The sequence below is a fragment of the Drosophila sulfurigaster genome, chromosome 3, assembly GCF_023558435.1.
Source record: "Drosophila sulfurigaster albostrigata strain 15112-1811.04 chromosome 3, ASM2355843v2, whole genome shotgun sequence".
In the NCBI taxonomy this organism is placed as follows: Eukaryota; Metazoa; Arthropoda; class Insecta; order Diptera; family Drosophilidae; genus Drosophila; species Drosophila sulfurigaster.
The window spans coordinates 44,003,629-44,031,613 of record NC_084883.1 but is presented as its reverse complement, the minus strand read 5'-3'; the positions used below and the strand labels follow the sequence as shown (position 1 = coordinate 44,031,613).

General features: G+C 39.2%; 7 protein-coding genes across 11 annotated transcripts; 4 read left to right on the top strand and 3 right to left on the bottom strand.

Moving 5' to 3' along the window:
* Positions 1–10: 10 nt before the first annotated feature.
* Positions 11–7,297, top strand: LOC133840449 (alpha-tubulin N-acetyltransferase 1). Of its 4 annotated transcripts, none has more exons than XR_009894185.1 (6): positions 11–180; positions 276–431; positions 492–875; positions 2,074–2,248; positions 5,506–5,651; positions 5,723–6,024. XR_009894185.1 is itself a non-coding variant. In XM_062272286.1 (6 exons), exons 1-6 carry the CDS (start codon positions 74–76, stop codon positions 6,720–6,722), a joined length of 1,401 nt encoding a protein of 466 aa, XP_062128270.1. In that variant the 5' UTR covers positions 11–73; the 3' UTR covers positions 6,723–7,297. The 4 variants fall into 4 exon arrangements, 3 of the variants coding, with proteins under 3 accessions (XP_062128270.1, XP_062128272.1, XP_062128271.1); XM_062272286.1 differs by lacking the exon at positions 5,723–6,024 and adding an exon at positions 6,209–7,297 and having other exon boundaries at positions 5,506–5,570; XM_062272288.1 differs by having other exon boundaries at positions 5,506–5,570.
* LOC133840457 (uncharacterized) lies at positions 2,511–4,161 on the top strand. Its single transcript, XM_062272302.1, has 4 exons — positions 2,511–2,778; positions 2,852–2,941; positions 3,007–3,663; positions 3,724–4,161. Exons 1-4 carry the CDS (start codon positions 2,728–2,730, stop codon positions 3,871–3,873), a joined length of 948 nt encoding a protein of 315 aa, XP_062128286.1. The 5' UTR covers positions 2,511–2,727; the 3' UTR covers positions 3,874–4,161.
* Positions 7,293–10,234, bottom strand: LOC133840462 (cleavage and polyadenylation specificity factor subunit 5). 2 transcript variants are annotated; one of them, XM_062272309.1, is made up of 5 exons: positions 9,839–10,232; positions 9,510–9,774; positions 9,282–9,447; positions 7,608–7,722; positions 7,293–7,546 (listed from the first exon to the last, which is right to left on the bottom strand). In XM_062272309.1, exons 1-5 carry the CDS (start codon positions 9,982–9,984, stop codon positions 7,525–7,527), a joined length of 714 nt encoding a protein of 237 aa, XP_062128293.1. In that variant the 5' UTR covers positions 9,985–10,232; the 3' UTR covers positions 7,293–7,524. The 2 variants fall into 2 exon arrangements, with proteins under 2 accessions (XP_062128293.1, XP_062128294.1); XM_062272310.1 differs by lacking the exons at positions 7,293–7,546; positions 7,608–7,722 and adding an exon at positions 7,799–9,073 and having other exon boundaries at positions 9,839–10,234.
* Positions 10,235–10,569: 335 nt separating this feature from the next.
* On the top strand, positions 10,570–14,115 carry LOC133841533 (probable serine/threonine-protein kinase tsuA). The gene is made up of 4 exons (XM_062274081.1): positions 10,570–10,931; positions 11,050–12,089; positions 12,264–12,433; positions 12,501–14,115. The coding sequence occupies exons 2-4, from the start codon at positions 11,601–11,603 to the stop codon at positions 13,531–13,533; spliced, it is 1,692 nt and encodes a 563-aa protein (XP_062130065.1). The 5' UTR covers positions 10,570–10,931; positions 11,050–11,600; the 3' UTR covers positions 13,534–14,115.
* Positions 14,116–16,326: 2,211 nt separating this feature from the next.
* Positions 16,327–17,630, bottom strand: LOC133842934 (uncharacterized). The gene is made up of 2 exons (XM_062276240.1): positions 17,487–17,630; positions 16,327–17,181 (listed from the first exon to the last, which is right to left on the bottom strand). Exons 1-2 carry the CDS (start codon positions 17,517–17,519, stop codon positions 16,429–16,431), a joined length of 786 nt encoding a protein of 261 aa, XP_062132224.1. The 5' UTR covers positions 17,520–17,630; the 3' UTR covers positions 16,327–16,428.
* A 2,796-nt stretch (positions 17,631–20,426) lies between these two features.
* Positions 20,427–21,397, top strand: LOC133842935 (uncharacterized). Its single transcript, XM_062276242.1, has one exon. It carries the CDS (start codon positions 20,749–20,751, stop codon positions 21,316–21,318), a length of 570 nt encoding a protein of 189 aa, XP_062132226.1. The 5' UTR covers positions 20,427–20,748; the 3' UTR covers positions 21,319–21,397.
* A 1,005-nt stretch (positions 21,398–22,402) lies between these two features.
* LOC133840453 (cytadherence high molecular weight protein 1) lies at positions 22,403–27,214 on the bottom strand. The gene is made up of 3 exons (XM_062272291.1): positions 26,974–27,214; positions 23,946–25,000; positions 22,403–23,002 (listed from the first exon to the last, which is right to left on the bottom strand). Exons 2-3 carry the CDS (start codon positions 24,994–24,996, stop codon positions 22,839–22,841), a joined length of 1,215 nt encoding a protein of 404 aa, XP_062128275.1. The 5' UTR covers positions 24,997–25,000; positions 26,974–27,214; the 3' UTR covers positions 22,403–22,838.
* Between the last annotated feature and the right edge of the window lie 771 nt (positions 27,215–27,985).

The following is a 27,985-nucleotide window of genomic DNA, read 5'->3' as shown; positions in this document are numbered from 1 at the left end:
ATTTTTGCAGTTGCTTCAACGGTTTGTTAGATCATCATCATAGTCATCGTCGTCGGCGTTGAGCGCATCAATTATGGTGGATTTCCGTTTCGACATTAAACCGCTGTTTCCGCAGCCAATTATTAAAGTGACATCGAATCTTTTGCCGCACACCTTTCGGGGTGATCGGCGTCAGTGCTTGTGAGTATTGAAACTGTGAGCGGGCGTTAATCATTCAATACACAATAATTCGAACTAACTGTTTGCAATTTCCACACTCTCATGCACACACGCAGAGATGCCACCTCAAAGATGTCCGAAATAATCGATCAGCTGGGTCAGTTATCGGCCATATCGCAGGGTCTCAGCAAACCGGTGACGACCGCCCAACGCTTGCGAATGTCCGAGAATCAGACGATCTATTTGCTAGCTGATCCCGAGGCGGGCAACAAGTAAGGACGCATATGGTCTTGAATTGGAGATAGATCATCATAAATTTCGCCTTTTTACAGTGGCGTTGTTACGGGACTGTTGAAGGTGGGCACCAAAGATCTCTATTTGTTCGATGAGAAGGGTCAAACACGTAAAATGGAGAACTCACCATCGATTCTCGACTTTTACGTGCACGAGTCTCGTCAACGCGCCGGCCTAGGCAAACGTTTATTCGAGACCATGCTGCGGGAGGAGCAATGGACACCACTCAAGTGCTCGGTGGATCGACCCTCAGAGAAGCTGTTGGCATTTCTGGGCAAGCATTATGGCCTGGTGCGCACCATACCGCAGGCGAACAACTTTGTGCTCTACGAGGGCTTCTTCAACGATGGCAGCACTTCCAATGGTCGTAATGGTCACGATTCGCCGTTGAGTCAAAAAAATGGTCTGCATATAACAAACAGGTGAGTTTGGTCAGCTGGGGGAGAAAGTGTTTTTCTCTTTTGGAGGGCGGGACAGGCGGCGACATTTTAATTAAGGCATTGCGGCTTGCAGGAAACATTTCACTTGGCTTAGTTGCCCATTTCTTTGTGTGCCGCATTTGCATATCGCGCACGCAAACATCCTGGGCAACAAAACCCCTTCCCAAGTCGCAAGTCCCAAGCCCCAAGCCGCGTGTTAGTTTTGTTTAGTGTTGTGTTTGTGTTGTGGGCGTGTGCGATAATATTGATCATCTGCGGAAGCGCACTTATCGATAAATAAAGTCAAAGTAAACTGCATGCAATTAATCTTGGTGGCCTGTTGCTTCTACAATGTATCTATCTATAAGACATGCATTATAATTTCAACTGATGCGTTTTAACGGTTGCTACATAAACATGCTTTTTGTACCAGAGCCACAAAAATTTACCTTAATATAGTATTTAATTTAGTTATCTACAAGTGAATATAACAATTTATTATTTTTTTATTGAATAACAATATATTCTGACGTGATTCAGTCACAATAAATTACCCTAACTAATTTTTCCAGACGTAACACAAATAAAGCTTAACGACATAAGAAGAAAGTACAAATTTGCTTAACTAGACGCTTACAAAGCAAACGTAAAGAAATTAACGAGAACTAATTAAAAATAATTACATTTCGCAGTTAATAAATTCCTTTCAAAATAGCAAAAATACGAAAATTAATCATACGACATGCTAAACACAAAAAAAAGATTTCGGTGAAAATGCTTCCATGACAAATGCACATAAAGTGAAAAACGGTACATTTAAACTTGATTTAAGAAAGTACTAAAAAATGGGGAATGGTACATTTGTAGCAGTTGTTGTATAAATGCAATGAGTGTGGCAACCGTGCAAAAAACTTATCGAGCGTCATTTTGCTTTTTCGATAAAAGGTGGTCGATCGATAACAATTCAATTTGCATAAGCTGTTTATCGACTTGCATATTTACCTTCAAACGATGAACGATGCTCGCATAGTTAAAAGAAAAAACGCATCAACGTGACTAATTTGAACATTGTCGTAATATTTATTAATTGTAATTTAATAATGTTAACTCTTTTCCATCCACATGTTGCGCCTACTAACGTTAACGTTCATGAAATCAACAACAAATTACCCACATAAATCAATCAAAATAAAAACAAAAGTCCTAACACACAACTCTTTGGTGCTACTTACTTGGGCGATGAGGCTAACAAACGCTCCAGCGGCGGTCGACGGGACAGTGGCTCCCAGCAGCAATCGTCGCTGCTGCAGCAAATAACACAGATCTCACCAAATGGACGATATGGCGCACCGCGTCCCACTTGCAGCATGGCCGAGGTACTTCGACAACTTTAAGTTTTAAACTGTTTTTATTTTGCTTGCAGCTTGCAATATTATTTTCCCTCTCTGATAAGAATTGATGTGTGTGATATGTGTTTAAAATGCTCCCACTCAAAAAATACGTACATTATTACATTTGTATTACTCAAAATTGTTTAAAATTACAAAAATCGACGAATCAAGTGTGCTTGTATTTCAGCTTCAAGTTTTATCTACTTCCCTCCCCTATATGTGATACTATATCATTATTTACAGTTTAACTTTCTACTTCACACAACTCACTACGGTTTTTTTTTGTCTCTCAATTTTTTTTACTCTTCGAACAAAAACACAAATTATTTAAATATTTTGTGTGTGCTTGCTACGAATTGTAAAAACCAAACAAACAAAAAGTGTAAAGTTCTGAATATATATATATATATTTATTTGATTTTGTCGTGTTCGGAGTCGAGTTTTAGCCTTTGAATTTAACGATTATGGATGCGAAACGTGGCACACGCCAAGGTGCCTCCAAGACGAGCGTCGCCGTAAGTTGCCAATAACTCGAGAGCGTTTTGTGATTTATTGTTGTTGCCCCTCCCCCAATTATCCGTATCGCAGTCACGTCATGCGTCCAACGCGAATGTGGCGCGCAAATATGGCAGCGAGGTCAGCCTGACGCCCAGCCAGGCCAAGCACAATGTGGACAATGTAAGCTGAGATTGTTGCCCGATTCCTTGGCAAGATCATCACATCATACTCCACTCCTTACTCAGCCACGCAAGTCGCCTTTGGATGCGCTGAGTCGCCACAACAATCGCCAGGATCCGTTTCAGCGTCGTTCTGGCCTGCAGGATGTGGACGATAGCTTCATGGCTTCCAATGCTTTTGCTCGTCCATCGCGTGTGCGTCACACTGGCCTGGATGGCCAAGCTGCAGGTAATCAGCAAGTGGGCAATGCTGCCGTGGCACCCTTAAGAGTCGCCTCTGGCCAGGAGCCGCAGCAGATGCAATACCAACAGCAGCAGCTGTCACCACAACAGGCTGCTCAGCCGCCCGTTGCCAACATGGCAGCATCTCAGATGCAACTACAACAGCAGCAACAGCCAGCGGCAGCACAACAACAGCCACCGGCTGCTGTGGTGCCTTCACAGCAATCGTTGCAACAGCAGCAGCAACCACAGCAATACGTGCAGCCACCGGCTGCTGGACAACCCACACGTCATGATCCTTATCCCAGCGGACGCGCTCATGTGCAGCATCAACATCACCATCAACAACAACAGCAGCAGCAGGCTGCCTATGAACAGCAAGTGGCACAGCAGGAGGCACATGCTCAGGCTCAAGTTCAGGCACAGCAACAACAACAACAACAGCAGCAGCAGCCACCAGCTCAATTGTCGCCACGCAAGCAACAGCAGCAACAGGGCTACGTAAACAACAGGGCTGCATCTACTAAATCGATCTACTCACTAAATTCAACTCTTACGCAGGCTGGACAACAATCTACGCCAGCTGGTGGCGCCTCAGCTGCGCCAGCCGCTGCCGAAATGTGCACCACTTGCCCCAATTGCCAGACTACCATCTATTTGGTGCGCTCTCCCGAGCTGGGTCATGGTGATGGCGGCATGCCCATGCAGTAGTTATCCAATCAAGAAAAAAAACAATGAAAATTCCAAACATCCGCTTTGGCTTGCAAAATTCAATGAACCTCGAAAGAACAGAATTCTGGATGTGTGTTGTATATATCTTATTGTATAACGAAATTTGTTTGTCGTACACACTACCAAAATTCTGCATTCCTCAAATGCTGACAATAGATCAAAGCTCAATTTAAAATTCTTCGGTTCATTTGGCTGGCGAATAAACTCGCTTCAACTATGAATCAAAAATTCAAATGTAAATATATGGAATTTTTAAACTTTTATGGGTATTTTGCTAGATACTATTTAAAGACAAAAACAAAGATTTTGAGACTAGGTTTGACATTTACTTTTGGAAGTGTAATTAAATTGCATCGGAAATTTGTAGTACACAATACTAGAAATTTGCGGTATTTGAACTTTATCTATCCTTATCGCAATTCTGCTAGATAGAGATTTGATATCTCGGTTTGCTTATAAACTATAACTATAAGCCTAAACAAATTTTAATTGCAATTTCCACAATAGTAGATCAATACCTCATTGTAATCCTTGATCCTTCCCGGTACAAATTTTCGGCACATCTTTAGCTTAAATTGAGTGAAACCGAAAGGAAATCCATTTTTCCCCATGCCTTCTAATGCAGCTCTTGAACTTTCGCCAAGGGGTGCCATTTGTGCCTCAAGCGCACACTGGGTCAACCCCTAAAGACCCCAATCTCTCGTCTGCATCTCCTCCCCCTGCTCTTCTCCATTCTTTAGCTGGGCTGCGTGCCAAGGGGCTGTTTTGAGGGCGACTCGTGTGGGTAAAATAAAACTTCGCTTGACACTTGTACTAGATTCAAAGCAGGCCCTAAGTTAGTTAGCGTTGGTTTTGGGGAAGGGGCATACACTAAATATAAAACTTAATTATGCCCATTCTGATTTAATCAGTTTTTATATTAAGCTACATTTCGACAATCAATAAAACAACTTGATAAATGCGTGTGTATGAGAGGTCGGGTTAAAAATTAGTCGTTAGTACCCACAATATAAACCGGTTTTCTTATATTATATATGATTGCATATGCCCTAGATCTTGGGTAAGCCAACAAAAAAATCTATAATTTATGCCTCATCTTATCTTTTTCAACCCTCGCGCAAATTTTTCATTCTTTATAAATCATCATCCATAAAACAACTTGACTAATGTGCGTATTTTTTGTGGTGGAGCAAAAATAAAACAAATATAGTAAATGTCGGTTATGTGTGACTACGATTTTTAGATATAATTTCTTATTAATTTATGAATTTCAAAATTGAAATAATTGATTAAATATAGAAGATTTAAATTGGAAAATGAGCTGTTTAGTTGATTAGAGTTATCGTTTGAAAAATGCTGTTAAATAAGTCGGAAGTAAACTGAAAAAAGCTATAACCTCTGTAATTTGTTATTAGCTATTTCAGCTTACTTTCGTAATAATTCTTGATGTTCCATATAACCGCTTTATTCTGTAGAACACCCCAATTGAATTTCGCTTTTCTTGTAGCATACACATGCATATGTATATGCCCTACATGCTGAGCGAATCTATGAAATATCTATAATTTTCTTTTTTGCATTTTCCCCATTTGTTGTTCCACCCTCGTGCAGATAATTCACGCTGGCAGTGGAAACTCGGGCAAGGGAGGCGGCGGCAGCGGCGCAGAATCGAGCAGGTAATGGCTTCCATCCCTCGTAATACTTAACCAGCCTCCCTTCTCTCCCCCCCCACTTTTACTAACAAAAACACGTTCTGTGTAAGCATATTATCATCTTTTGTTTATTGTCGTTTTTCATTTGGTATCATTTTCTTTTTGTTGTCTTTCAGAATCAAATAATTACGCATACGCACACTTGGCTGCAAGCAAAACCAAAAAAAAAACAAACAAAATATCAACTAAATAATTGTACAAAGAGCTTTGTTTTGTTTATAGTGAATTATTTATAATTTAATGATAATGAGAACATGCAGACGAAGAATGGAGGCTGCACGCCGCACACCACGCCCCCCAAAAACACCAACACACACACACACACCATCACAAAGACAACCCACACACATACACGGCAACTGGAACCGTTGCACACAAAATACCTGATAATTGTGATTACATTTATACAACAAACAAACTACTTAACTCTTTTTATTTTAACACATCGATTTTATTATTTGTTCTAATTTATTTTCATTTGTGTCGTGCAATAAAACCAAACATTTAGAAATCAATTTTCGAGATTCAGTTCTTCTCCGTTAACATTGTTGTATTTGTAGAATGTTATTTAACAGCCTCTGTTAACATTTTTCCCCTAACAGCGGCAACGACATTGCTGAAATTGCCGCACAGCTGCAACATTTGCAGACGATCGATCATTATAGCGTGCAAGATTTGCAACCGGAACTGGAAATTGAACCAGAACCCGAACCGGAGCCAGAACCGGAACCAGAGCCCGAGGAGGTCTACACTCCACCCTCGCCGCCGCCCAAATCCCACACTCCAACACCGCCCACAGTGCGTTCACCGGAGCGTGCGGAGAGCATTATTGGGGACAATCGTAAGCCGCCGGCATTCCAGCTGAGCAAACAGCACACGGGCATGAAGAATCGATCCTTTGGCGTCGGCATGGCAGTGATGCCCAGCAGCAAGATGGAGTTCAATCAGCAGGAGCGCGAAGATTTCGGTGTGGTCAAGATCAATCGCCCGCTGGGCAATGATATCACATCGCCCGGTCATGATAATACCGATGCCATGTCCACAGTATCGTCTGGCGGAGGCTTAACCGATCAGGGTTACAATGATCTAAAGTTCTATCACAATAAGTTGTGGTAGATCGATTTGCGTCGAGCATAAATTTATCGTGCTGCAATATTTGTGGCAAACTTTTTGTACGTGTCATTAACATAACAATTAATATGTATTAAAAAAAGCATATATCGTAGCATTTAAGATAATTACCCTAGAGACAGACACAACGGTTCCTGCTTTAGTTAAATATTTTGGTTGTTATACGCTTTTGTAATTTTCGTTGATTTGTTCATTTGTTACACTCACGCACTTTACAGCGCAGTTTAATGTTAGCCAGCAAATAACAGTAAAGTAACATTAACTTAACAGTCTGTAGTCCAATTGAATTTTCAACTGCCCCTTAAGCAAAAAATATGTTAAACAATTAACAAATACAGTAAAAAAGTAAACGTAAAATATGCGTATCTTCCATTGCAGCAAACGCGATTATTACGAGCAGATCTATAGCGAATATATGCTATAAGTGGGCCCACAAAATCTTTTCGAACAAAAACAACATAATTATATGTACTACTCTAATCTTGTAACATTTAGTTAAGTATCGTCGCAATAATACTTAGTCCAAAACAATAATAATAAAGACAACTCTTTCAATTCTATTTGTATGCCAAGCACAAGCCGCATTGGCTTTCCATTTAATCATATACATACACAAATGTTATGGTTATAATCATCTACATCTATATAGACGGCACGCGCTGTAGACTCGGCTCGGCTATGGTGCAGTTTAATTGTTGTATAAGTAGAGCTATCGTTGGTGATGCTGCCTATCTAGAGGGAGAATTGGGTGTGGTGTAACAGCGTAGTTCAATCTGCGCCTTTCGTCTTACATGTAGATAAAGTTAAATCTGCAACAAGGAGAATTTTTATTAAAAATCTATATTGAATGATAATCTGTGGAATACTCACCTGCACAATGCTTGCGGCAGCGAGGAGATTATCGGTCCATAGCCTTGTGAATTGTCGTAGAGCTCGAATAATGGGGCAGCAACAAGCTTATAATTTTTGGGCACAGCAAATAGTGCTAGATAACAGAAAAAACAATATAGAGACAGAATTCATGTATATATGTAGGGCACAGTTGGCAATCGATAAATATATAAAGTATAATAGATATGTATTATTACAATAAAATATATATATATATATTACAATCGGTTATACAAAAACAATTTACAATTGCAAGAGATTTAAATTCGCTGCCGTAAATTACGTATGATAGATAATATAAAAGGTAGGCATTAGGTTTGTTTTTTTTTACATTCACAGTTCTTCAGTTAGACTATATTATTTAGGGTTTCTCGTTATTGATGCGCAAAATGTCGAACTTAATTATCACATTTAGTCTAGGATTTTGCTTATCAAACGAAGTCAACTAATTGCTGGATATGAACATAATTTCGATTACCATTAAGACCAACAATCATAATACATGTTGTGTGTGTTTATATGTGTGTGTTGATTAATTGTGTGTCTTGTGTATGTGAGTGTGTGTGCGAGTTTTGCACAATTTATGGTGATGTCAACGAACTACTAAAACACACAGAATTATATTTGTTGATTACATAAAACGAATGCTTAAATTATGGTTTTATCTTTTCATATTGTTGATTTGTTGTTTTCGGAAGCGACTATTCAACTGCCTGCCTAGTCCAGTTGCGCTTGCTATGCTCGCAAATCAGCACAACACGCGAGATTTGTGCACATTAGCAGACGACAACCAGCAACAATTTTACAATGGACTTTTCACAAAAAAGTAACAAATCTGCCTACCCGGTTGTGATTTTATAGGTTTTTGTTTTTAGATTAACAACACATTAGACTGATCAAACATACTCGATAGATAGCGTAAGTATAACAAACAGAACGAATTATTCGTGTTGAATGCGCTGTTGTCTCGTTTACAGAAATGTCGACATATTTACAAAATTAATAGTAGTAGTACAACAAAGAACAATCAAAGAATTTCGGGATTTTGCGCTGCGATCGTCGCAAACTCACACAAACAACAAAATATGCCAACAACTCTATCGAGAGCAACTAGTATGATAAATACAATTTGAAGTTTAGAGGGTATTGTACAAAAAAATCATTCGCAATTAGAATCGATCGACGAACTCTAAGGTAACAAAAATATGTCTGCGCGCCTCGGGGCCATTATGCTGTTTATATTTTTCTCTCTGTTTTCTGATTTCTTTTCATTTTGTTTGCTCAGTTTTTCTTTGCACTCTTGAGATATTAGAGCGTTGTTGGAAGTGCTCTATTGCTTGGGTTGGGCAGCAGATGCCAGATGCGTGAGATTACACAATACAACACGGCGCTACTTTGGAACTGCTCAGCTCAGGGTACATCGTAACTGGCGTTCCTGTCCGTATCTAAACAGCATTGAAAAGATATGACATGAGGTTTGTTAGCGTATCGGTTTTTGGCAAATAACTATATAACAAAGGTTATATATATATAGTTTGTTTTGTATATATAGTGATTCAGAAAAAGTTCATTTTTTACCTATTTACCTACGCTGCAGATAAGGCGTTTCTTTTTAATTTTTTTTTTTGTGCCTAAACAAAATTGGATATTTACCCTTTTCATGTAATTGCACTAGAAACAAGCGCTTGTGCTCCTTGGGCTTTGTTATGTGCGGCGGAATGTATGGATATTGCGGTGGCTCAAAGTTTGGTCGCCACCAATTGCCAATAGTGTCCTCGACAATCCAATCTTGTTTAACACCATCTTGACGTCCCAGCGTCTACAAGCAAGTTAAACAAACAATAAAATTGTCAAATAATGCGAGGTACTTTATTGACTCACCTCGGAGAGTAGCCTTTTGAGGCCTTCTACCTCATCTTCTCCAGCATTCAGCTCGCCACCGGGCAGTTTAAAAAATGTGGTGCCCAGCTGCAGCAGCAGCACATGTGGCAGTCCATGTTCGTGCACAAGAAGCACACCTTCCACCGAGCGACGCATGCCAATGCGATCGAACTCTTCCCGCATTCGTTGGAATCGCGATGGCACCGATGGATCCTTCTCAAACAGCGGCTCCTTCGTGCCAAATGTGTAGTTAGTTAGTGGGTAGCTGTTGTTGTTTTGGGGAGGGTTAAGTAAATAACACAATTGTAATTCGAAATATGATTACTCACAGATTAATTGTGCGATTTATAGTTAGTGCTTGATTGGGCGCGTATTTTTGCGTGCCATTATTCGTTATACTGGCATCAGCCTGTCCTTGGCTACCGCGCCGCGGCCAGCCGGAGCCCGATTTGTTTGAGACTTGTGAGGACGCCATCTTTGTTATACACACACCTCCGTTATAGAGCGCAGTGGAAAAAACTATAAATTCGGCGCCAAACTCTGATTGGCCACGTTCAATTGAATCTACACTCTCGCTCACTTCTATTGCTTACTTAATCACTTTCTTGTCTGCGTTGTAACTACAATTGTGTTTATTTTAATATTAAATTCTGCTTTAGAATTGCAAAAAAATTCACGCCGGCGGAAAATGCAGAATATGCGTAATGTATGTACACATTGTTTTTGTTGCCGGCAGTGTGTACCCACAAATAAAAAGAAGCCGATATTCGTGCATCTGGCAACGCTTTGTAGTTGTCGTGAGCATTAGTGTGACCATTGTAGGTTCGTTTGAGTTTAGGTACTTGTTGTTGGACGTTACTCAATTTTTGTTTTATGAATCTTTTACACTTGGCTCTTCATTTCAAAGAATATATTAGGTATATTAATTTTAAATTATTTCATAAGCACAAGCAAATAAAAATTTTTTAAAAAGAACCGCCTTTGTATCCACAAATTCGTAATAACACACATATACCTTTGAAGGTGGGACCAGCTAGCACATATGAAGGCGGTAGTGATGTCGCTGTAAAATGTACATTTTTAAACGCAACATTCGGTCATACTGTAGACATACATTAGTTTTTTGTTTATGTTGGGAAATCGTCGGAAAATTCGGCTGTTTTCTATGTGCGCTACCATGAAAAGCTGCTAAAAAGCTAAATATAAAAATCAGCGCAGCGCGCGGCCGTCTGTCGGCGCATTGTTTTGTAAGTGCAGTCAGCAGGCAGCAGCAGCAGTCGTCTATTGGGAAAAAATTATGTGAAGCAGAAGAAACGCAGTTTCAGTTTTTGTGTGTGTATGTGTATGTACATTGTTTTTGTATGTGTATTGTGCAATGAGAAACTGGAAAACCATTATTATTAATGAAAACGCGTGAAATGTGTAAGTGCAACAATGAAACTGCAACCTAGTGTTGCTATTGCATTGAATTTTAGAGATTTTCATGTTTTCTTTGGCTCTGCAATTGCGGAGCCGATGTTGTTCCCCATCTCTTTCGCAGACAACAACTACAACTACCAACTCCTCCCACTTGTAAGTGTGTGTGTGGTTGTGCGGGGTGCGCATTGAAGAAGGGTGTTTGCGTATGTATGTGTGCGTATGCGTGTGCCTGTTTGTGCGTGCACGATAAAGACTTGTGTATTTGAGGACAATACACGTACATATGTATGTATGTATGTAGATAAATGTCAAAGACGTCGACGCGTAATATGCACACACATTAATAACGCCAAAGGTCAAAAGTTAAGTTGGAAACAGGACCAAGGCGCCGATATGCTATAAGAAGACAGCCAACGGCAGAGCGAGCAAGCGAACGAGAGCGAGCGAGACAGAGAGCGAATGTTGGTGGTGTGAGTGTGAGTGCACTCAATAGGAAACAAAGAGAAGAGCACGAAAAGCAACCGCGACCGGGTGAAAAACCGACGGCTGAAGAGCGGGACGACAAAACAAAAGACTGCTAAAAGCTAAACAACAAAACGAAGCAACAACACCAATAACAATAAATAAAAACAACAACCACAACAACACCAATACTCAAGCTATAAAGCGAAAATGTCGGCGGCGGAGCTTGAAGCTGAAAGTTCCGCACAGGAGCAGCATCCACAACAACAACGGCCACAACAACAAAGCGAACACAACACAAGCAACAACAGCACTGCCAATGATGCTGAAGCAACCACATACGATGTTCATGATGTTCATGAGACCAACAACTATAACAACAATAACAACAACAATGCCGAGCAACAGCTGCGGCTTAATAATATGCAACAGCATGCACAGCAGCAGCAACAACAACAGCAATTAGATCAACAGGGTGACTTGGGTGTGGGATTGTCACTGATGCAATCATCACCACCGCCACACAGTTATCGACACTCACGCGCTTATCGGCACTTTAAGAATCCGCCACAGCCGCACATGTGTATTCGGACGACGACAGAGACGGGTGAGGAGCTGTTCATCAATGTGTTGAGCTGGACACGCATTGTCATACCCCAGGAGCCCAGTGATCCAATACCGCTGTATGGCGGCATGCGGGTAAGTGATCGATAACTTTTGACCCATTATAATGATCGAGAACTATTGATTGATTATCGATTGATAAAAGATTACTGATAATTAATCCATAACTAATAATCAAGTATTATCGATCGATAACTGCTTATCGATAACTTTAACCTATAACGTATTTATTTTTATTGATTTTATTAGGTGCCTCCTGGAAGTCCACGCAGTCCGCCAATTGTATTCGCTGTCATGGCTAATCCGGAGGTGCTCAAGGATTCGGGACGCCACAGCAAGGATCCGGAGGAACGGCGTGCCATGGTTGAGCTCATGTGCGATTTTGTGGAGGCTATGAATCCCGGCGTGAAACTAGTCAGGTGAGCTGGGGTTGTCTTTTGTTTACTAAATATCACTTCAACAATAATTTTGTTTTGGCACTCTTAGAAACGCCGTCATACTCAAGGATCGCGACATCTCCGGCGAGCTGAAGGATGTCTGGAATGCGGTGCAGGCGCAACGTGATCGCGAGCGCGAGGAGCAAATGCTGCAGCAACGCCAGCAGCAGCACTATCAAAATATCACCACACAACAAATGTTTCCCAAGTCGCCCGATGCGGCGCGTGCAGGGAGTTCTACTCAATCATCGTCTGGTGCTGAGATCGGTTTACCGCCCGCTTACAATGCGGATCTGATTCCAGTTGAACAACAAGGTAACAATGGCATTACACTGGCCGTCTTTGCTCAACAGTTGGACAACAAGGTGGCCAGCGAGCAGTTGGAGGAGCAACAAGAGCAAACGACGACTGCCAACGATGCGCAGCCAGCTGGTGAAGGTTGTGCTGACCAAACAGATGCTGGTGGTGGTGTTAATGGCACAAATGGCACAACGCCAACAACCGGGGATAACGGAGAAGCTGCAGAGCAAGAGCCAGAAGGCAAAACGCCCAGCACTGCCAGCAATGGAGGAAGTACAACCACAAATTCATCCACGCCAGCAGCTGCTGTTCAGTCCCCAGCCACGCCTCCAACGACAGCAACGCCCACCCCGACGCCGACGCCAATAGCAGCGCCGGCCAAAAAGGAAAAACTTGGCGGATTCTTGCCAAACGGTTGCATTTTCCCGCGTTTCAAGAACAACAAGCACAAGGACAAGGACGGGAGCAATCACAAGGAGAGCAAAAGCAAAGAGAAGACGTTGCTCAATGCGCTGAAGAAGAGCAAGGAGAAAAAGGTGGCGCCCAGCGAGCAAACGGCCAGTGAGAAAGCAACAGCGATCAACAATAGCAGCAGTGGCAACAGCGACAATGGCAATAATGGAGGCGCAACCACACAGTACGAGAAGAACTGCATCAATAATCTCGAGTGTGAGGTGCAGAAGCTTGATTTGAATAGCAGCAACAACGACAACAACATGTTCATCAAGCTGAAAGTGGCGCCCAGTGCAACGGCCGCGGCAGCTGCGACGGCGGCCAAGTAGAAGATAAGTATGTGTAGAGTAGAGTAGTTCCGATCACAAGTTTGGTAAGTAAGCGAACCGATAACGATAACGATAGGCGCGAAGCATAGAGACGAGAAGTAAAAACAACTACCCAAAACTAGCACTTCACTAGCACCTAGGCGTATTTAGAGGAGACTCTCGTATACAAGATTTACATATATATATATATACAAAAATACGTTTATATACAGTATACATAGGAGTACATATATGTATGTATACTATATGTACCATATACACAGTTGTATCAGTCAATTTTTGAAGCAAAACAAAATATATATACTATATATCGACAGACTCTCAAATCGAACAAGTAAAAGTTGTGCCATTCTCCAAAAATATACCGACCCAACAAAATACAAGTTTGTGTAAGCAAACCAATTTATATGTCGTCTGGTTATATCCATAGTTTCTCCAGGAATTCTTCCCCCGGCATACGTACGTAAAATGACAAAAAAAAAAAAACAAAGTATTTATATAGTTCAATATTCGTATGTTTCGCATACAGTTTGCCTTATATACAAACCGAGAGAGACAAAAGCAAAAATACAAAATAAATAACGATAACGATAAAAAAACAAATGAGAAAATACAACACCTTAAATTAGGTCATCTAATCCATGGCAATCGAAACGTAACTCATGCGCCAAATTATCATCAGAATAGAACAGAACTCAGCACTGGACACTGCACCTACTATTGCATCTACTAATAAATAATATGCCTATGCCTATGCCACAATGCATACATAGAACTTAACTCTAGAGTCTAGACTACACACACACACACTGTCACACTCACACACACATCTCTGACATGTAACAAAATTCCCTTTGATCAAAAAAGTATTATGCATTTTTCATCCTACCTTCTACACCCTCCCACAATCGTATGATCTCCAATCGCTTTTGAAGTTGAACTTGGCACAGACTCGACACACACAACGTAGGCTCTATAAAGTACCTTGTGTACCTTGGTATAACTATATATATTATACCGATGGGTATATCTTATAAGACGCTATTTTGTTTTTATTTCAATTATATTTTTACGTTTCCCTATTCGCATCAATTTCACAAATTATTCGAAATTGATTCTAGTATGGAATCAAAACTCTTGAAACTTGAAATCCCTTAGATACTATATTTGTTACGATTACACATTTGTTTATTATTTAAACTTGAACGTCAGCGTGCTCTCAACTTCAAAGCGCAAAAACCATTTATGAATATTTACAATTCACATTCAATCACACTCACTCACATCCACACTCGAATAACATTCAGGCTTAGACGTAATAGAACTAAAAACTCTCAATATTGGACTGATTGAAGCTGCCATATATAGATAACATACATATAGACCGATAACGCATATGTGTGCATTTATGATGTTTGCTTTTCATTTAACATAACGAAATTCAATTGTGATTCATTTGAAAATCAAATATTTTGTGTTTACAACATCGAAAACTATTTTCAACTTTTTTAAATGTACACACACAACAAAAGTATACAAAAAAGAAATTATAAATTTTATTATTTAACAAGTAATTAAAACAAAATTCCCTGCGAAATAAATCCAGCTGAAATTTTGGCAATGCCGAAGTTGAAATACTCTTGCAGACTACCAAATTTGATGAAATTTCAAGTTTTTAAATATAAAATGCAGAGACTTGACATTTATCATTATATCATAATTTTTATTTTTTTGCAAAAAATACAATTTTTGTTTTTTTGATGCTGTAACTTATGAAATAATGATTAATGTTCCGAAAATAAAACTCATAAAATAATCAATATTTTGCAATCAGAAATAAAATTCATAAAATAATGATTATTTCATGATTTGAATTTTTTTTTTTACCAATAAATATTGTTTTTATCCTTGGAAAGAAAAATGATTCTCATTTTTTTATGAAAACTATAAATGAATGATTTTTTGATATATTATGAAAAATATAATTATTCACAGTCCCTGCTAAAATGTGCTATGAAATATGTTGCTGCAAGAGTATTTAGCATTTGTTGTGTTGGATTTTTTTTGTAGCGCCTAGAAGCATGCAATACAAAATTTCACATACTCATTTAAGCTGGCCTTCGCCCTTATTCCTCCCCCTTTAACCGCTCCACGCTCCTTAGTGCCATACAAATGGGGCAACAAAAACACAAAAAAAAGGAAAAACAACAACACATGCTACAATTTTAAATCAAAAATATAATTATGTATTCGTTTAGTGCGGATTAAATTACGATTAAAGTTACAATTATGATTAAAAAGTTTTATGTGAGTTGAAATGGAAATTAACACAAAAATAATTAACACATAAATGTTAGTTTTAAACTGGTTGTAAGTGAGAGAAGAAATGCTCGTGTAAATTAGTTTAAAATAGGCGCACGACAACCAAGCAACAATCAGCGAAAAGCAAGCAAAAAAACATCAAGTTAAGCGGACAACTCCATCACATTATAATTACGAAATAATTAAAACAATTAACATTTAAGTTCAAGTCTTGCAACTGATGAGCAAAGCGAAAGCAATAATTTTACTTGATTAAAAGCCGCAAAAAAAAACAAAAATAAGAATCAATTAAAGTAAATAAAGAAAAAGAAGAACAACAAGAACTAAGATGTTAAAATTAACATGAATGAAAATGAAATTATACAAGTGGGGGAAAAACAAAAAATCGAAAAAAAAGAAGGATAACAACCAAACCACATTTTATATATGTAATGTAATAAAGAAAAACACAAAAATAAAGAAGAAAACGTATTTGAGAAATGTAATAGCTGCTGTTTTATTTAATATCATTGAATAAATATTTAGAGTTATATTATTTCTATTTCACATTTAATCTAACACACACGCTTTCGCTTACTCGTCCTTGTTGTTGACGGCACGAAGACGCTCGAGTTCCTCGCGTTCCGCTTTGTTGCGCAACAGCGGCACATTGTAGTCGAAGGCATAGAAGAAGCCCTTGGGCTCGCCGGTCTCCTCGGGTCCGGGCACATAAGGTTGCTCCTCATGCACATAGCCGCGGGTCTCAGCCTCCGAGGGTTCATAGCGACCCTCGCCAGTCTGATACTCGGCAGCATAGGGATCGGGATTGTGGCCAGCAGCGGCAGCAAGTTCACCCCACAGCTTGAAGTGCGCCTCCTCAGCCTTGAGCACTGCGGGCGTCTTGGTGGCGGGCTGCTTCAGATAAGCGGGACGATTGTCCTCGACATGGAAGCCAGTGCGATCGGCGTAGTACTTGGCGATAAAGTCGCGTCCATGTGGCTGCACATACTTGTAGGATCCGCTCACAGTGCCTGCTTCATCACGCTTCTCGTTCTTGCCCTGATTCCAGTCCTTGTAGCCATAGACGTACTGACCGAGTCCATCCTGACCGTGATACTGATGCGCATCGTAGTGCTCCTCGACATAATCCTCGGGATGCTCAATCACACGACCCATGTACACGAATTCACCCTTCTCGTTGCGTGCCTCAGGCAAAGGATTCTCACCGGTCTTGGGTGCATATTCGATCTCGTTGACGCCACGCAATTGGGCGCTGTTGAGATACTGTTGTGCTTCCTCGGGTGTGATGTTGATCTTGAAAATGTTCTCGGCGCTGGCCAAACTGACCTGCAAAAAGTAGTTGATAAAGAAAAGTGTGGGTGATAAACTACGTCGAATAATTTCGATCTTTTCGATGATGTCATCTGCGCTGCACGTGTAACAAATTTGCACATTGTATCATCTCTGGCAAATACACTCGACTAAGTAATCGCGTATTTGCACTCTGCCAGTCACATTTGACATTTTTACAACCCGGATTTCTAATTGTATACGTCCATAGATCCAAAGCTCGTGTGTTATCCAATCGTTATGCATATCAAAGCTGTCTCTTATTTTATATTTTATTGGTTTTTTATTTTGGGTCTACTAACCAGCATCAATGCGGCTAAAATGAAACACTTCATGGCGTATGAAAAACTTGTTTATCACTGGGACGATCTAACAGTTATCGTAGTATGTTATCTCTATATATATTGTTCACTGTTCTGCGTTGGGCGGTCGACTAATAACTAAATAACTAACAGCAACGCTTTTATACTAAGTTTTTGCTTAGCAGCTTATTGTTGTCGTTGTTTTCAGATTGTTGTTTTCTTACTGTGTTTTTTTTTTTTGTTTTGCATAAAATTAGCGACTGCGCGTTGAATGAAGATGTGCGGCATCAAGCTGTCCGGTTTCTTACTCAGCTTCAATAGCATCTCAGCAGCGTTTTTTCGATTTGAAGTTCAGCAAATCAAATTCACACTTCTCACGCGTCCAGCAGCATCAGCATCGATCGCATCATTAATTTTATGTATGAGCGTGTATGTGAGCACTCGAATGCTCAATTAGTTATTAAATAATATTTATTTTGATATTTTTTTTCTTCTCATATTTGTTTTTTGGTATAGAATATGTATTTCATATTGGCGCTTTACAGGCACCCGCAAGTGTCTGTCGCAATTTAAGTGGCATTCTGTTGAGCTCAGCGACTGTCAGTTATCTCATAGGTAAGCGTTTCATTTATAATACCCTGTATCAACTTACAGCAATGGGTATAAGTAGCTCACTTAGTTGAACTTCCGCTTCTATAAGCCTCTTTACATTTGATGTGAATTGCAGCTGAAACTTCTCTAATTTCAATAGAATTGTTGCACCAATAATGATCGGAAGAATGTTGTTAATTTGTGATCCCCAAAAAAAGTATATTATATATCAATGCTTAACTCATTCACAATTTGGCAGTAGGCAAATAAAGTTCAAGTTAAAGCTAAAGTTAAAATCACCTACTGCGATTAATAACTAGCAGTTTATTAGTTGAAAGTTGAAAGTTGGTCACTTAACAAGTCGAACATTTGACGTAAATTGGAGTTGAAGTTTCTCTAATTTCAGTAGGATTGAAAAAATGTTTTTAATTTGTGATCCCCTAAAATAGTGTAATATATTACAATGCTTAGCACATTCACATTTTGACAGTAGGCAAATAAAGTTGAAGTTAAAATGTATCTGCTGCGATTATTAACTATCTGTTTATTAGTTTAAAGTTGAAAGTAGCTCACTTAGTGAATCGAATTTCCGCTTCTCTAAGCTCTTTACATTTGACGTAAATTGCAGCTGAAACTTCTTTCAGTGGCATTTTTAATCGAAAAGTATTGTTAATTTCTGATCCCCAAAATACTTATACTACATAACAACGCTTTATTAGTTTTATCTGACAGTAGTCAAATAAAGTTGATCTTAAAAAGTTACCTGCTGCGATTATTAACTATCAGCTTATTAGTTGAAAATTTAAACTTTTATACTTTGCCATAATTTTTGACAGTTGAGATGAGACAGATATGAGTTTAAGGTGCCAGCTTGCATATATTAAGCTGATCAAGTGGAATATTAGAGCAAAGATGTTAAGCTGGTTCCCCAAACCAGTCGCTGAAATCAGCAAAAAATTGAATATAATATGTATTATCGAATTGGGTAGCAAGTTGTCGTGCATTCGCTAGACTGCAAAGCTGTGTCCAGTCAATGATTTATATATTATTAAGCATTTTTTGAGGTACTTCCATCAATTTGTTTGTGTTTAATTAATGCAAAATTATGTGCTAACTGGGGAGAAGGGGGGAGATTTTTAATGCTTAAGTTTCCTGAACGGAAGTTTGCTGTTTTTACTGACATGAGCTGAGCACTTGACGTCTCTGACTTGTGCATAATTAGATGGCTCGCTTCGATGGGTAAACTCAAATCTCTAGATGCGCTATCAAATGTCCGCTTTGAGCGCTTAAATTCCGCAAGCTCGTTGTCTAAGTCTTTCTTTTTGTTTTTTTTTTTAGTTCGTGCAAGGGCCAAACCTTAAAGTGTCCATTTGAACTGCGCAGTTTTCGATTACAAAAATTACAAAATGATGCTACCTATTTAAATAATTGTTAAGTTTGCACGACTCGTCGAGAGAGGGATTCATTACAAGTGTTTAAACAAATTTGCCCAGTTCGAACGCTATAAAGATTAGTTTAAAAATTCGCTTCCAATCTATTCTTAGCACCGAGTGGCGACTTTGTGGCTTTTGCGTTTCGTTCATAGAAATCGATGAGTGCCCGAAAAAGGTTCTAGATAACTTGTATTTGGTCATGATTCACCAACAGGTTAACATATTTTCTGTTCTTCTTGGCAACAACATAATAATCATCATCTGCTAGACTATGATTATTTATTTCTGTTTATTCTCGAGTTCTTTTTGTTATTTTATGCATTGAAATCGCCGCTAATGAGATTTTTATATATTATATTTTGGGATTTCTGCAATTTTGTGGAATTTACGTCAAAACGCTGTGAGAAAAACAACATTGAGAAATGTCGATTGATTTTAAAATGATTTTTGTACTGAAATATTTTGTAAATATGTCGCTGTTCCGATCTTTATTGTTGTTGCCGTCGCTTGAAGATGATGCAAAAGTCTAAATAAAAACGCAGACCTAATTTTCAAGAGCCGGTTTCAACAACAGTTGTATTATTAAATAAATGTTTATTATTATAATGTCGCTTTATCAACTTATTTATGACTAAACACTACACAACAATATGCCGGCAGTGTTCATAAAATACATTAATATTGCTATGAGCAAATTGCTTTGTATTTTTCTTGAAATTATAAATAGAAATGCAATTTTCAATTTTTGCAAAATCTTGTGTTTGTGAGCATACTTTTGTAAGCCAGTGTAAATGCTGATTTAAATACTGTCTGTAAAGAGGCAATCGACCCTTTGACCGATTTACTATAGCATTTGCTTAATATTCTTTAGCACTTTCACTACATGAACACAACAAGGCGAGTAAATATTACGTATACGCAAATGGCAAATTTTCGTTCGTTCGTTATCTATTGAGAGCAAATGTATAACAGTTAATGTACAAATAGCTCAGACTTCAATGCAAATAAGTAACTCAAACAATAAATACGCGCTTGCGAGAGAGCTCGCAGCTCGAAAAGTTGGCCCAGTGCCCAACACAATAAACCGCACTCAAAGTGAGTTACAAGCGCAGTGAAATAAGCGAGACAAAGCTTGGCCAAAAGCAGTGCAATCGCAGTCGACTAACCGTGCAGAGCTGAACACAGTTAGTTCACTTTACTTAAACGACAAAAAATATTTAAAAATCAACTCACTTGTGATGCAGCTCAAAGGGCTGCGATTGCTGTTGCCCTTGTTGCTCTTTGCGACGACATTGAAAGCCGCCGTCGTGCCGCTGGATGTGACTCTTGGCTCACCTTTGGATATGGAGAAATTTGGTTATCTAGAGCTTAAACCGAATGGCACTCTGCTCATGAGCAGCGCACCTAATCAGAATGGCGGCAGTCAGTTGCAGAATCTGTTGATGCTGCGCAGCGTGTTGCAGGCATTGAAGTTGCAACCAAGTGGCGGACAAGGCAAGCTGAATATCAAGATCTATGGCGATGGTGAAGAGCATAAGTTTCCGCCTATAATGGAGAATGTTTTGCAGCGCATTCAAACATTCTTTTCCATCTATCGCTACACGGACACAAGTCGTCCGGTGCGCAAGGACGAGCTGACCACAAAAGCGACGCTGGAGACGAGCACGCAAACAACTACGGAGAAACCGTCGCAAGAGAATGAACAAGATAATCTGCAGGAGAATGACATTGCAGCCACAGAGCAGCCATTGAAAGATGATGACACTTGGATTACAGTCGGGGAAGATGAGCGAAAAAGCATTGTTTAAAATTTATTTATGACTCTTTAAAGATGAGTAACAAATCTATAAATTTATTTATGTCTCAAATTATATGTATTTAGAATAAGTCTTCTCAAAAATGTACTAGTAATAGGCGAAAAGTAAGGAGTAATGTTTAATTTAAACTTCATAGTTTAATGTCAATGTCATTATCAGTAAAATATTTACGTTTGTGTTTACCAAACGACCAAGAGTGTTCTCTAATTTTAGTAATAAATTATTTGCTATTTATTCACCTCAATAAAGGGCTGCTCTGGGGCGTTTTCTTCAATTGGGTAACTGTAACAAATGCCTAGACAAAGCTTGGAAGAGAGAGAAACAGACGCTTCTCTTCAAGTTATGGCTGGGCACGTCGGCATGCCTCGGCGGTCTTCTGCTTAGTATGCAATGTCGCGTTCGAAATGCGATTTATGTTCGCCTCTCGATGATATGTGCAATATTTTTTATGCTGCGTGGAATTTCTGGGACGCGCTTATGGAGTTGCTGCTTTATGTTATGGACATTGCATAATTTCACACACCATGTGGTTGACCAACTTTAACAACGCATGGCTACTATTTGCAGTTCTACAAGTTCTTAAGTGATCTATTCTGTATTATTATTTTTTATTTATGATACATCTCCGAATTCATGGGGTAAATTTGGCTACGTTTGTTGTCTAAGTCTTTCGTTTCCAAAAGGTCATTATAATTTTCTACGGTTGATTCTTTAAAACAACCCAATATTTCTCTTCTATTCAAATTTACTATAAAATATTATAGAAGGAATATAAAGATAAATTTAGGTGGTTTAAGTAGCGCGTGGCAAAATTATGAAACCAACTCAGATTGCGTGGGACTTAGGCTTACTATATTGAGAGTATTTCTCTCCAACTTAGAAAATTCTAGACCGACAGTCATGCCAGTTGATGACAAGATTTATGCTTGTAAACTATGTAAATCGCTTTTCAAAATTGTTGCTCCAAAGTTGTCAGTGATTTATGACTTTGTTCTGCAAATTCTTGACCAAGTTCGTTGCCTAAATCTTTCGATTTAATGTCATCAGTTCAGAAATAAAACGCTTACACTCGATGTACATTTTACATTCACTTTTTTTATTGTTCTGTTTTACATTTGCAATTGTTATGGTTATGAATATAATGAATGATGATGAATGATGCTTATGAACGTTGTTTGTATGATGTTTTATGAATGAACGTATATGTAGATGCGTGTTGCTTGTTGTTGCTTTATTTGTATACTTTTTGCGAGATTTTCGTTTGTTAATTAATGCGTGAGTGTGTGTGTCGGAAAATGCTGAAAAAAAATTATTGCTCTGACTGTGTTAGTAACTAAATGTATTATTTAACCCACGGCCTGGCTGTGGCCAAGGCACGAAATGCAGTTTGCAGTTTGTAGAGTACCAAAGTTGCCCATATAGTTTATATATACGTTTGTGTGTTTGTGTGAGTGTTTATGAGTGATGATGATTTGTGTTTGTGTGAGTGAGTAATTTCAGTTCAGTTTGGCCTAAGCCTCTGGCGCTGCCTTGATGGCAATGGCACTGTCAATCTCCGGCTGAGCCTCAGCTGGCTGGATGGCCAACGTCTGCGCTTGGGTCTCAACAATCGGCTCGGGAATGGTGATGGCCTTCAGCGGCGAGGCGGCGGGCTGTTCCTCCAGTGGCTTGGTGGCTATAGGAAAAGGTATAAAATAATGAAAAGTCTATGAAATTATTTGCCTTATTTCGCAGGCTATCTTTAGAAAACATTTTCAGAGGAAAACTAGTAAGAAAAACAAGAATAAAAGCAAAGCAGGGCGTTATTGTTCTTAAAGTATTCCATATATTGTACCGAAAAAATACTAAACTATATCAAAAGCCATATTTAGTAAATCGTTGAAGTAATTCATTCGAAATATACCGTAGAGGTAAAAAATATACCTGATTATATCTTATAGATATGTATATTATAGTTAATGAGATCTAAGTGACAGACAGACAGACATGGCTAAATCGTCTCGGCTGTTAACGTTCATCAAGAATATATATACTCTATGGTGTAAGAGATTACTCCTTCTACCAGTTACATACATTTTCTGCTGACACTAAGTTATAATACTCCATGGGTAGCAAGTATTAAATATATACTCGTACATAATTTCCTAATAAAAAAACAATTTTAAATATTATGTGTTATACACAAAAGAATTTTCTACAATATATAATATAATTAAATGAAATAAATAAATTTGAATTTTGTTTCAAAAGATTGAAAGTGAAATTTGTGATTGAATTTTAATATAATAAAAGCAAATTAAATTAAATAAATGTCATTTATGTTTTAACAGGTTGAAAGTCAAATTGTAATTTGCTTTTTGAAATATTTGAAAAGTAGCTTTAATTGATTTCAAAAATTGTGTTTTTCAAAAATTGTTTGTGTAAGAAAATGTACAAGAAATCAAAATCAAAAAAAATTCTTTTCTAATGGTATTAACTCAATCTAAAATAGTTTGAAATTAAAGTGGAATTTTTCGGAATATATTCTTTTAATATCTGTAAAATTTTTTTGGTATTATCACCATTTCAAATATCTAAATTACTTAAAAGTTTGTTATGCAAATCTTTTGACTACTTACGCTCCTCCTTGATGGGCTCCGGAATCGCTTCCTTGGGTGCTTCCTTCAGGGTCTCCTTAAGGGCTTCCTTGGGGATCTCAGCGCTAATCAACTCTGGTTTGATGGCATTGCTCTCCTCCAGCTGGCGTGCAGCAATCTCTGGCTTCGACTCACTTGCGGGCTCAGCGGCAGCAGCAGCCGGAATGATGGTCTGTGCCAGCTGCTCCAGCGGCTGCTCTGGGGACTCGGGCAACTTCTGCTCCTTAAGCAGAGGCTGAGCCTCGGGCAGTTCTGGGGCCAATGGTGCGGCAGCTGAAGCAGGCAGGGCGGCGGCAGCGATCGGCGCAGCTGCCTCCAAGGCAGCAGCTTCGGGTTTCTGTTCGATGGCCTGCAGAGGAGCCTCGTCGGGCTGGATGCTGCGCGCACGAATGGCAGAGATGGGCCAGGTGTAGACGGGACCATGGACGACATCGACAACGGGCGTGTGATATACTTGAGGGAGACTGTAGAAGTGACGAGCCTCGGCGGCTGCGATCAAAGGTTGCGTGTTGGCTGGCGTCTCAATCAGTTCAATCTTCTCGCTCTTCTGGGCTTGCAGCTCCTCCTTGGCATTGTTGCTGGGGAAGAATCCTGGGAAGAAACCAGCGCCAGTGGCAGCAGCAGCGGCAGCAGCTTCAGTGAATTGTCCGGTGGCGATTTGAATGTTCTGCGCAGCCTGCTGTTGGATCTCGTTGATGTTGCTGGGAATACCCTCGATCTGTTTGCCCTCCGGTGCCTGATATGGACTGCGAGCACGGCCAGTGCCAACAGCATCGCTCTGCACCGCAGCAACATTGGGCACCACCGAAGCAGCTGTGCCAGCGGGCACATATACAATGGTCTCCTCATGATGGGGGCCAGAGACACGTGCCAAGGGCGACAGGCCGTGGACATAGCGTACCGCTGGCTCCAGATGCACCTGCGCCTGCGGTGTCACAATCACAATGTGCTGCGCCGGCTCCACCACAGGTTGCAGTGGCTTCGCTTGGCTGCCCACGGCAGCCAGCAGGCAGAACAACGATAGGATGAACATCTTCCTAAGAGGAGGCAAATGGATGGAAAGAGAGGGAGAGAGAAAGAAAGAGACGTCGTAACGATTGCTTCGCAAACTGGTTGAGACTTGAGCTATTTATAGGCTTTACATGACCAAAGTCCATTCTAAATTTAACATTATTAATGCAAGAGTGTGTGTGTTGTGACCACAGGATGCGCACTATTAACCGGTTTGTGCCATTTGATTGGCTCGCCGCGGACAAAACCACTTCTAGTGTACATACCTATTAAGTACTTGCAACTTGCAAACTTACAACTTACAACTTGCGACTTGCAACCTGGGGGCAATGCAGCTATGATTATAAGCCACTCTTCATGGCCAACTCTTTTTGATTGCTCTACCATTCTACGGCTAATAACTGGTTTGTGCTTCAAAGAAGTGGAAAAAGGTTCTGTTTCTGTTTCTGTTCTTTCTGCTGCTGATCATATCTCTGAGGGCATTAAATTGCCCTCCTCCCTCCAGCGACTTTTCAAGCTCTACTCACTCTTGGCGAATTTTTCCATAAATAATACGCTTGAGACTCGCAAAAGGGTAAAATAATGTTTTGTCTATGCAATTAAAAACCATTTACGTACAACTGTCAAGACTTCTTTACAACATGACAACTTTTTGTAGCAAAATAAAAACTAGCTATGCCAAATATGAAGTGAACTTTTTTTTTACAAATATTCAAATCTCAGTTAATAAATTATAAATTTAGTTGAAATTTCTAGTAAACACTTTCTAACATCATACTTAAATCTGTTTAACTTTATTGTTTAAAATGGCATGTTATGCTTACTAAATAGTTTGGGTCAGATTAACAATCAAACAAAAACTATCTTACTATATCTTTAAACGCATTTTTCCTGAGTTCAAATATTATATTCATATAGTTACAATTCTCATTTAAATTCAATCAATCTCAGATTTTGAACCTTGAGCTCTAATATTGTATTTCCTTAGTCGAAATTTCTATAAACTATTTTCCATTGAAATATTTAAATCTTAACTATGGCATAATATGATGCTGAAAAAATTTGGATCAACATTCAAGCTAAATCATAACTAATCATCCTTGAGATCTACAATTTTATTCAATTACTTGAAATTTCTATTACGCATTTTCCATTGAAATAATTTTGTCTGTTTGATTCAGCGAATAACTATGTTATAATATGCTAATGAAATAGTTTAAGAGAGAAAAATATTTGTCATTTTCTATTAGCTGAAAAAGACTTACGAAAAAAAATCTAAATGCCAAGGCCACAACTATTGCTTAACGTTGAAAGTTAGCATTTCTCTATTATATAATTCACTTAATGACAACTAATTCCTAGAACTTTTTTTAAATTTCTTTTCAGTTAATCAGCCATTTCTCTCAGTGCGAATTTTATTATCACGATAATAACATTTGCAAAGAGAACGTAATATTTAACGCTCTATGCGACATTTGCTCTATTTTACTGCTTTTGCTTTGATTGATTCTATGAAAACATGCTTTTATGGTATTTGCCTAAAACTGTCAAAAAACTTGTGAATTAAGAAGTTGCTCTTATGAACAAAGCTAGCTACTATAAAATAAAATTTATGTGCACGCTTTGCAAGTGACAAAATGTTTATATTGCTATCAACTTTGGACATAATTCTGAATCTTAAATTCTGAGATAATTTTTATCTACTTAATTGTGGCCAATCATAATGAAACTGCTTCCAGATTATCATAAAGACAAAACAATAATAATTATTTTGTTGGTCAAGATTAATGGCCACAAAAAATATATCTAGATCTACAAACACGTTTCCTATGCTACTTATCTATGTGGTAAATTAATGAGCGCATAAAAAAGATTTAACATGTAGCTGAGATCTAATTTTCGCTTTTCTAAGCTAAATAATGACCCTTCTACGCCTAATGTGCCAAATTCATGGCCAAAAGAACTTTCTAAAAAGTGGTTAAGAGATTAAAAAACTTACCTTTTAACAGCTGCTGGTTAGTGAATTCAATGTGCTACTGTTCTCAGTTTAGGACACTTTCAACACCGCACTTAAATCCGCAACGCAAAGAAAAACTTTGAAAATGATCACACGAGAGATACGATGACTGTTTTTGTTTTTGTACTTTTAGTGGCTGTTTTGTGTAATGCAAGTAATGGGGTCTATGGAGTCAGTCTTCGGTCTTCAGTCTTCAGCAGTGTTGACACGGCGACCACTTCAAGGAAACTGGTGGCCAATGCAGACAGCGATGGGCCTTTTATAATGTGTGCAGAGCTGCCTCGCAACTGACCTAGCGCAAGAACAAAGAAATTAAAGAACCAGAAGAACAAGCTGCAAGCAACAATAACAACAACAACAACGATGATGACGACAAAGACAGCAACAATGTTGAAAATGTGCAGCTTCCAGCAGGATAGATAAGAGGAGAAAAGAGAGGGAGGAAGGGAGACAAATACTAGATAGCCAAAAGGAGCACACGCAAAGCAGGCGGCAAATGACCAAAGTTGGCTCTAAGCACAAGCGACAACAACAAGTACACATACATAAACATACTTATACAATCATACTTATACTTATGCAGAGGGTTCTGGTTTCAGGCATAAGATACTCATACTCCCAGTCAGCTCCCAGCTTGGAGCTTGCAGCTCGCCAGGCAGATGGTCAACGTAGATGGTTCTTTTCTGCATGTCTTTTGCTCTTCGCGTCTTGATGCTTGCTGGTCTTGGTCAAGTTGTGCGAAGAAGTTTGTTAAACCTGCCTTGTAATAGAAGTCAAGCGCTGCAAGCTAACCAACCACATTGACAGCCCCACTCACGATCAGCGCAGCCCTGGCATTGGCATTGGCTTCGGTAAACCATCGAAACTGGTTCAGGTGCAAATTGAATACATTCTGCTTGCATTTACCCTACCCCCTCTTTCCACCCCACAAACCATCTCTCCTCCGTAGTCGTGCGGCTAGATTTATTTTTATGCCTGCCTGCACCGCCTGCTG

Coding starts and splice junctions, on each gene's coding strand:
- LOC133840449 (XM_062272286.1), top strand. CDS start 74: ATGGTGGATTTCCGTTTCGACATTAAACCGCTGTTTCCGCAGCCAATT. Junction 432..491: donor GATCCCGAGGCGGGCAACAA/GTAAGGACGCAT, acceptor GCCTTTTTACAG/TGGCGTTGTTACGGGACTGT. Junction 876..2,073: donor GGTCTGCATATAACAAACAG/GTGAGTTTGGTC, acceptor TAAAAACAAAAG/TCCTAACACACAACTCTTTG.
- LOC133840457 (XM_062272302.1), top strand. CDS start 2,728: ATGGATGCGAAACGTGGCACACGCCAAGGTGCCTCCAAGACGAGCGTC. Junction 2,779..2,851: donor CCTCCAAGACGAGCGTCGCC/GTAAGTTGCCAA, acceptor TCCGTATCGCAG/TCACGTCATGCGTCCAACGC. Junction 2,942..3,006: donor CCAAGCACAATGTGGACAAT/GTAAGCTGAGAT, acceptor CTCCTTACTCAG/CCACGCAAGTCGCCTTTGGA.
- LOC133840462 (XM_062272309.1), bottom strand. CDS start 9,984: ATGGCGTCCTCACAAGTCTCAAACAAATCGGGCTCCGGCTGGCCGCGG. Junction 7,723..9,281: donor AGTGCAATTACATGAAAAGG/GTAAATATCCAA, acceptor TCTGTTATCTAG/CACTATTTGCTGTGCCCAAA. Junction 7,547..7,607: donor CTGCCGCAAGCATTGTGCAG/GTGAGTATTCCA, acceptor TCCTTGTTGCAG/ATTTAACTTTATCTACATGT.
- LOC133841533 (XM_062274081.1), top strand. CDS start 11,601: ATGTCGGCGGCGGAGCTTGAAGCTGAAAGTTCCGCACAGGAGCAGCAT. Junction 12,090..12,263: donor CGCTGTATGGCGGCATGCGG/GTAAGTGATCGA, acceptor TGATTTTATTAG/GTGCCTCCTGGAAGTCCACG. Junction 12,434..12,500: donor CCCGGCGTGAAACTAGTCAG/GTGAGCTGGGGT, acceptor TGGCACTCTTAG/AAACGCCGTCATACTCAAGG.
- LOC133842934 (XM_062276240.1), bottom strand. CDS start 17,519: ATGAAGTGTTTCATTTTAGCCGCATTGATGCTG. Junction 17,182..17,486: donor TTTTAGCCGCATTGATGCTG/GTTAGTAGACCC, acceptor TACTTTTTGCAG/GTCAGTTTGGCCAGCGCCGA.
- LOC133842935 (XM_062276242.1), top strand. CDS start 20,749: ATGCAGCTCAAAGGGCTGCGATTGCTGTTGCCCTTGTTGCTCTTTGCG.
- LOC133840453 (XM_062272291.1), bottom strand. CDS start 24,996: ATGTTCATCCTATCGTTGTTCTGCCTGCTGGCTGCCGTGGGCAGCCAA. Junction 23,003..23,945: donor GGAGCCCATCAAGGAGGAGC/GTAAGTAGTCAA, acceptor CTTTTCCTATAG/CCACCAAGCCACTGGAGGAA.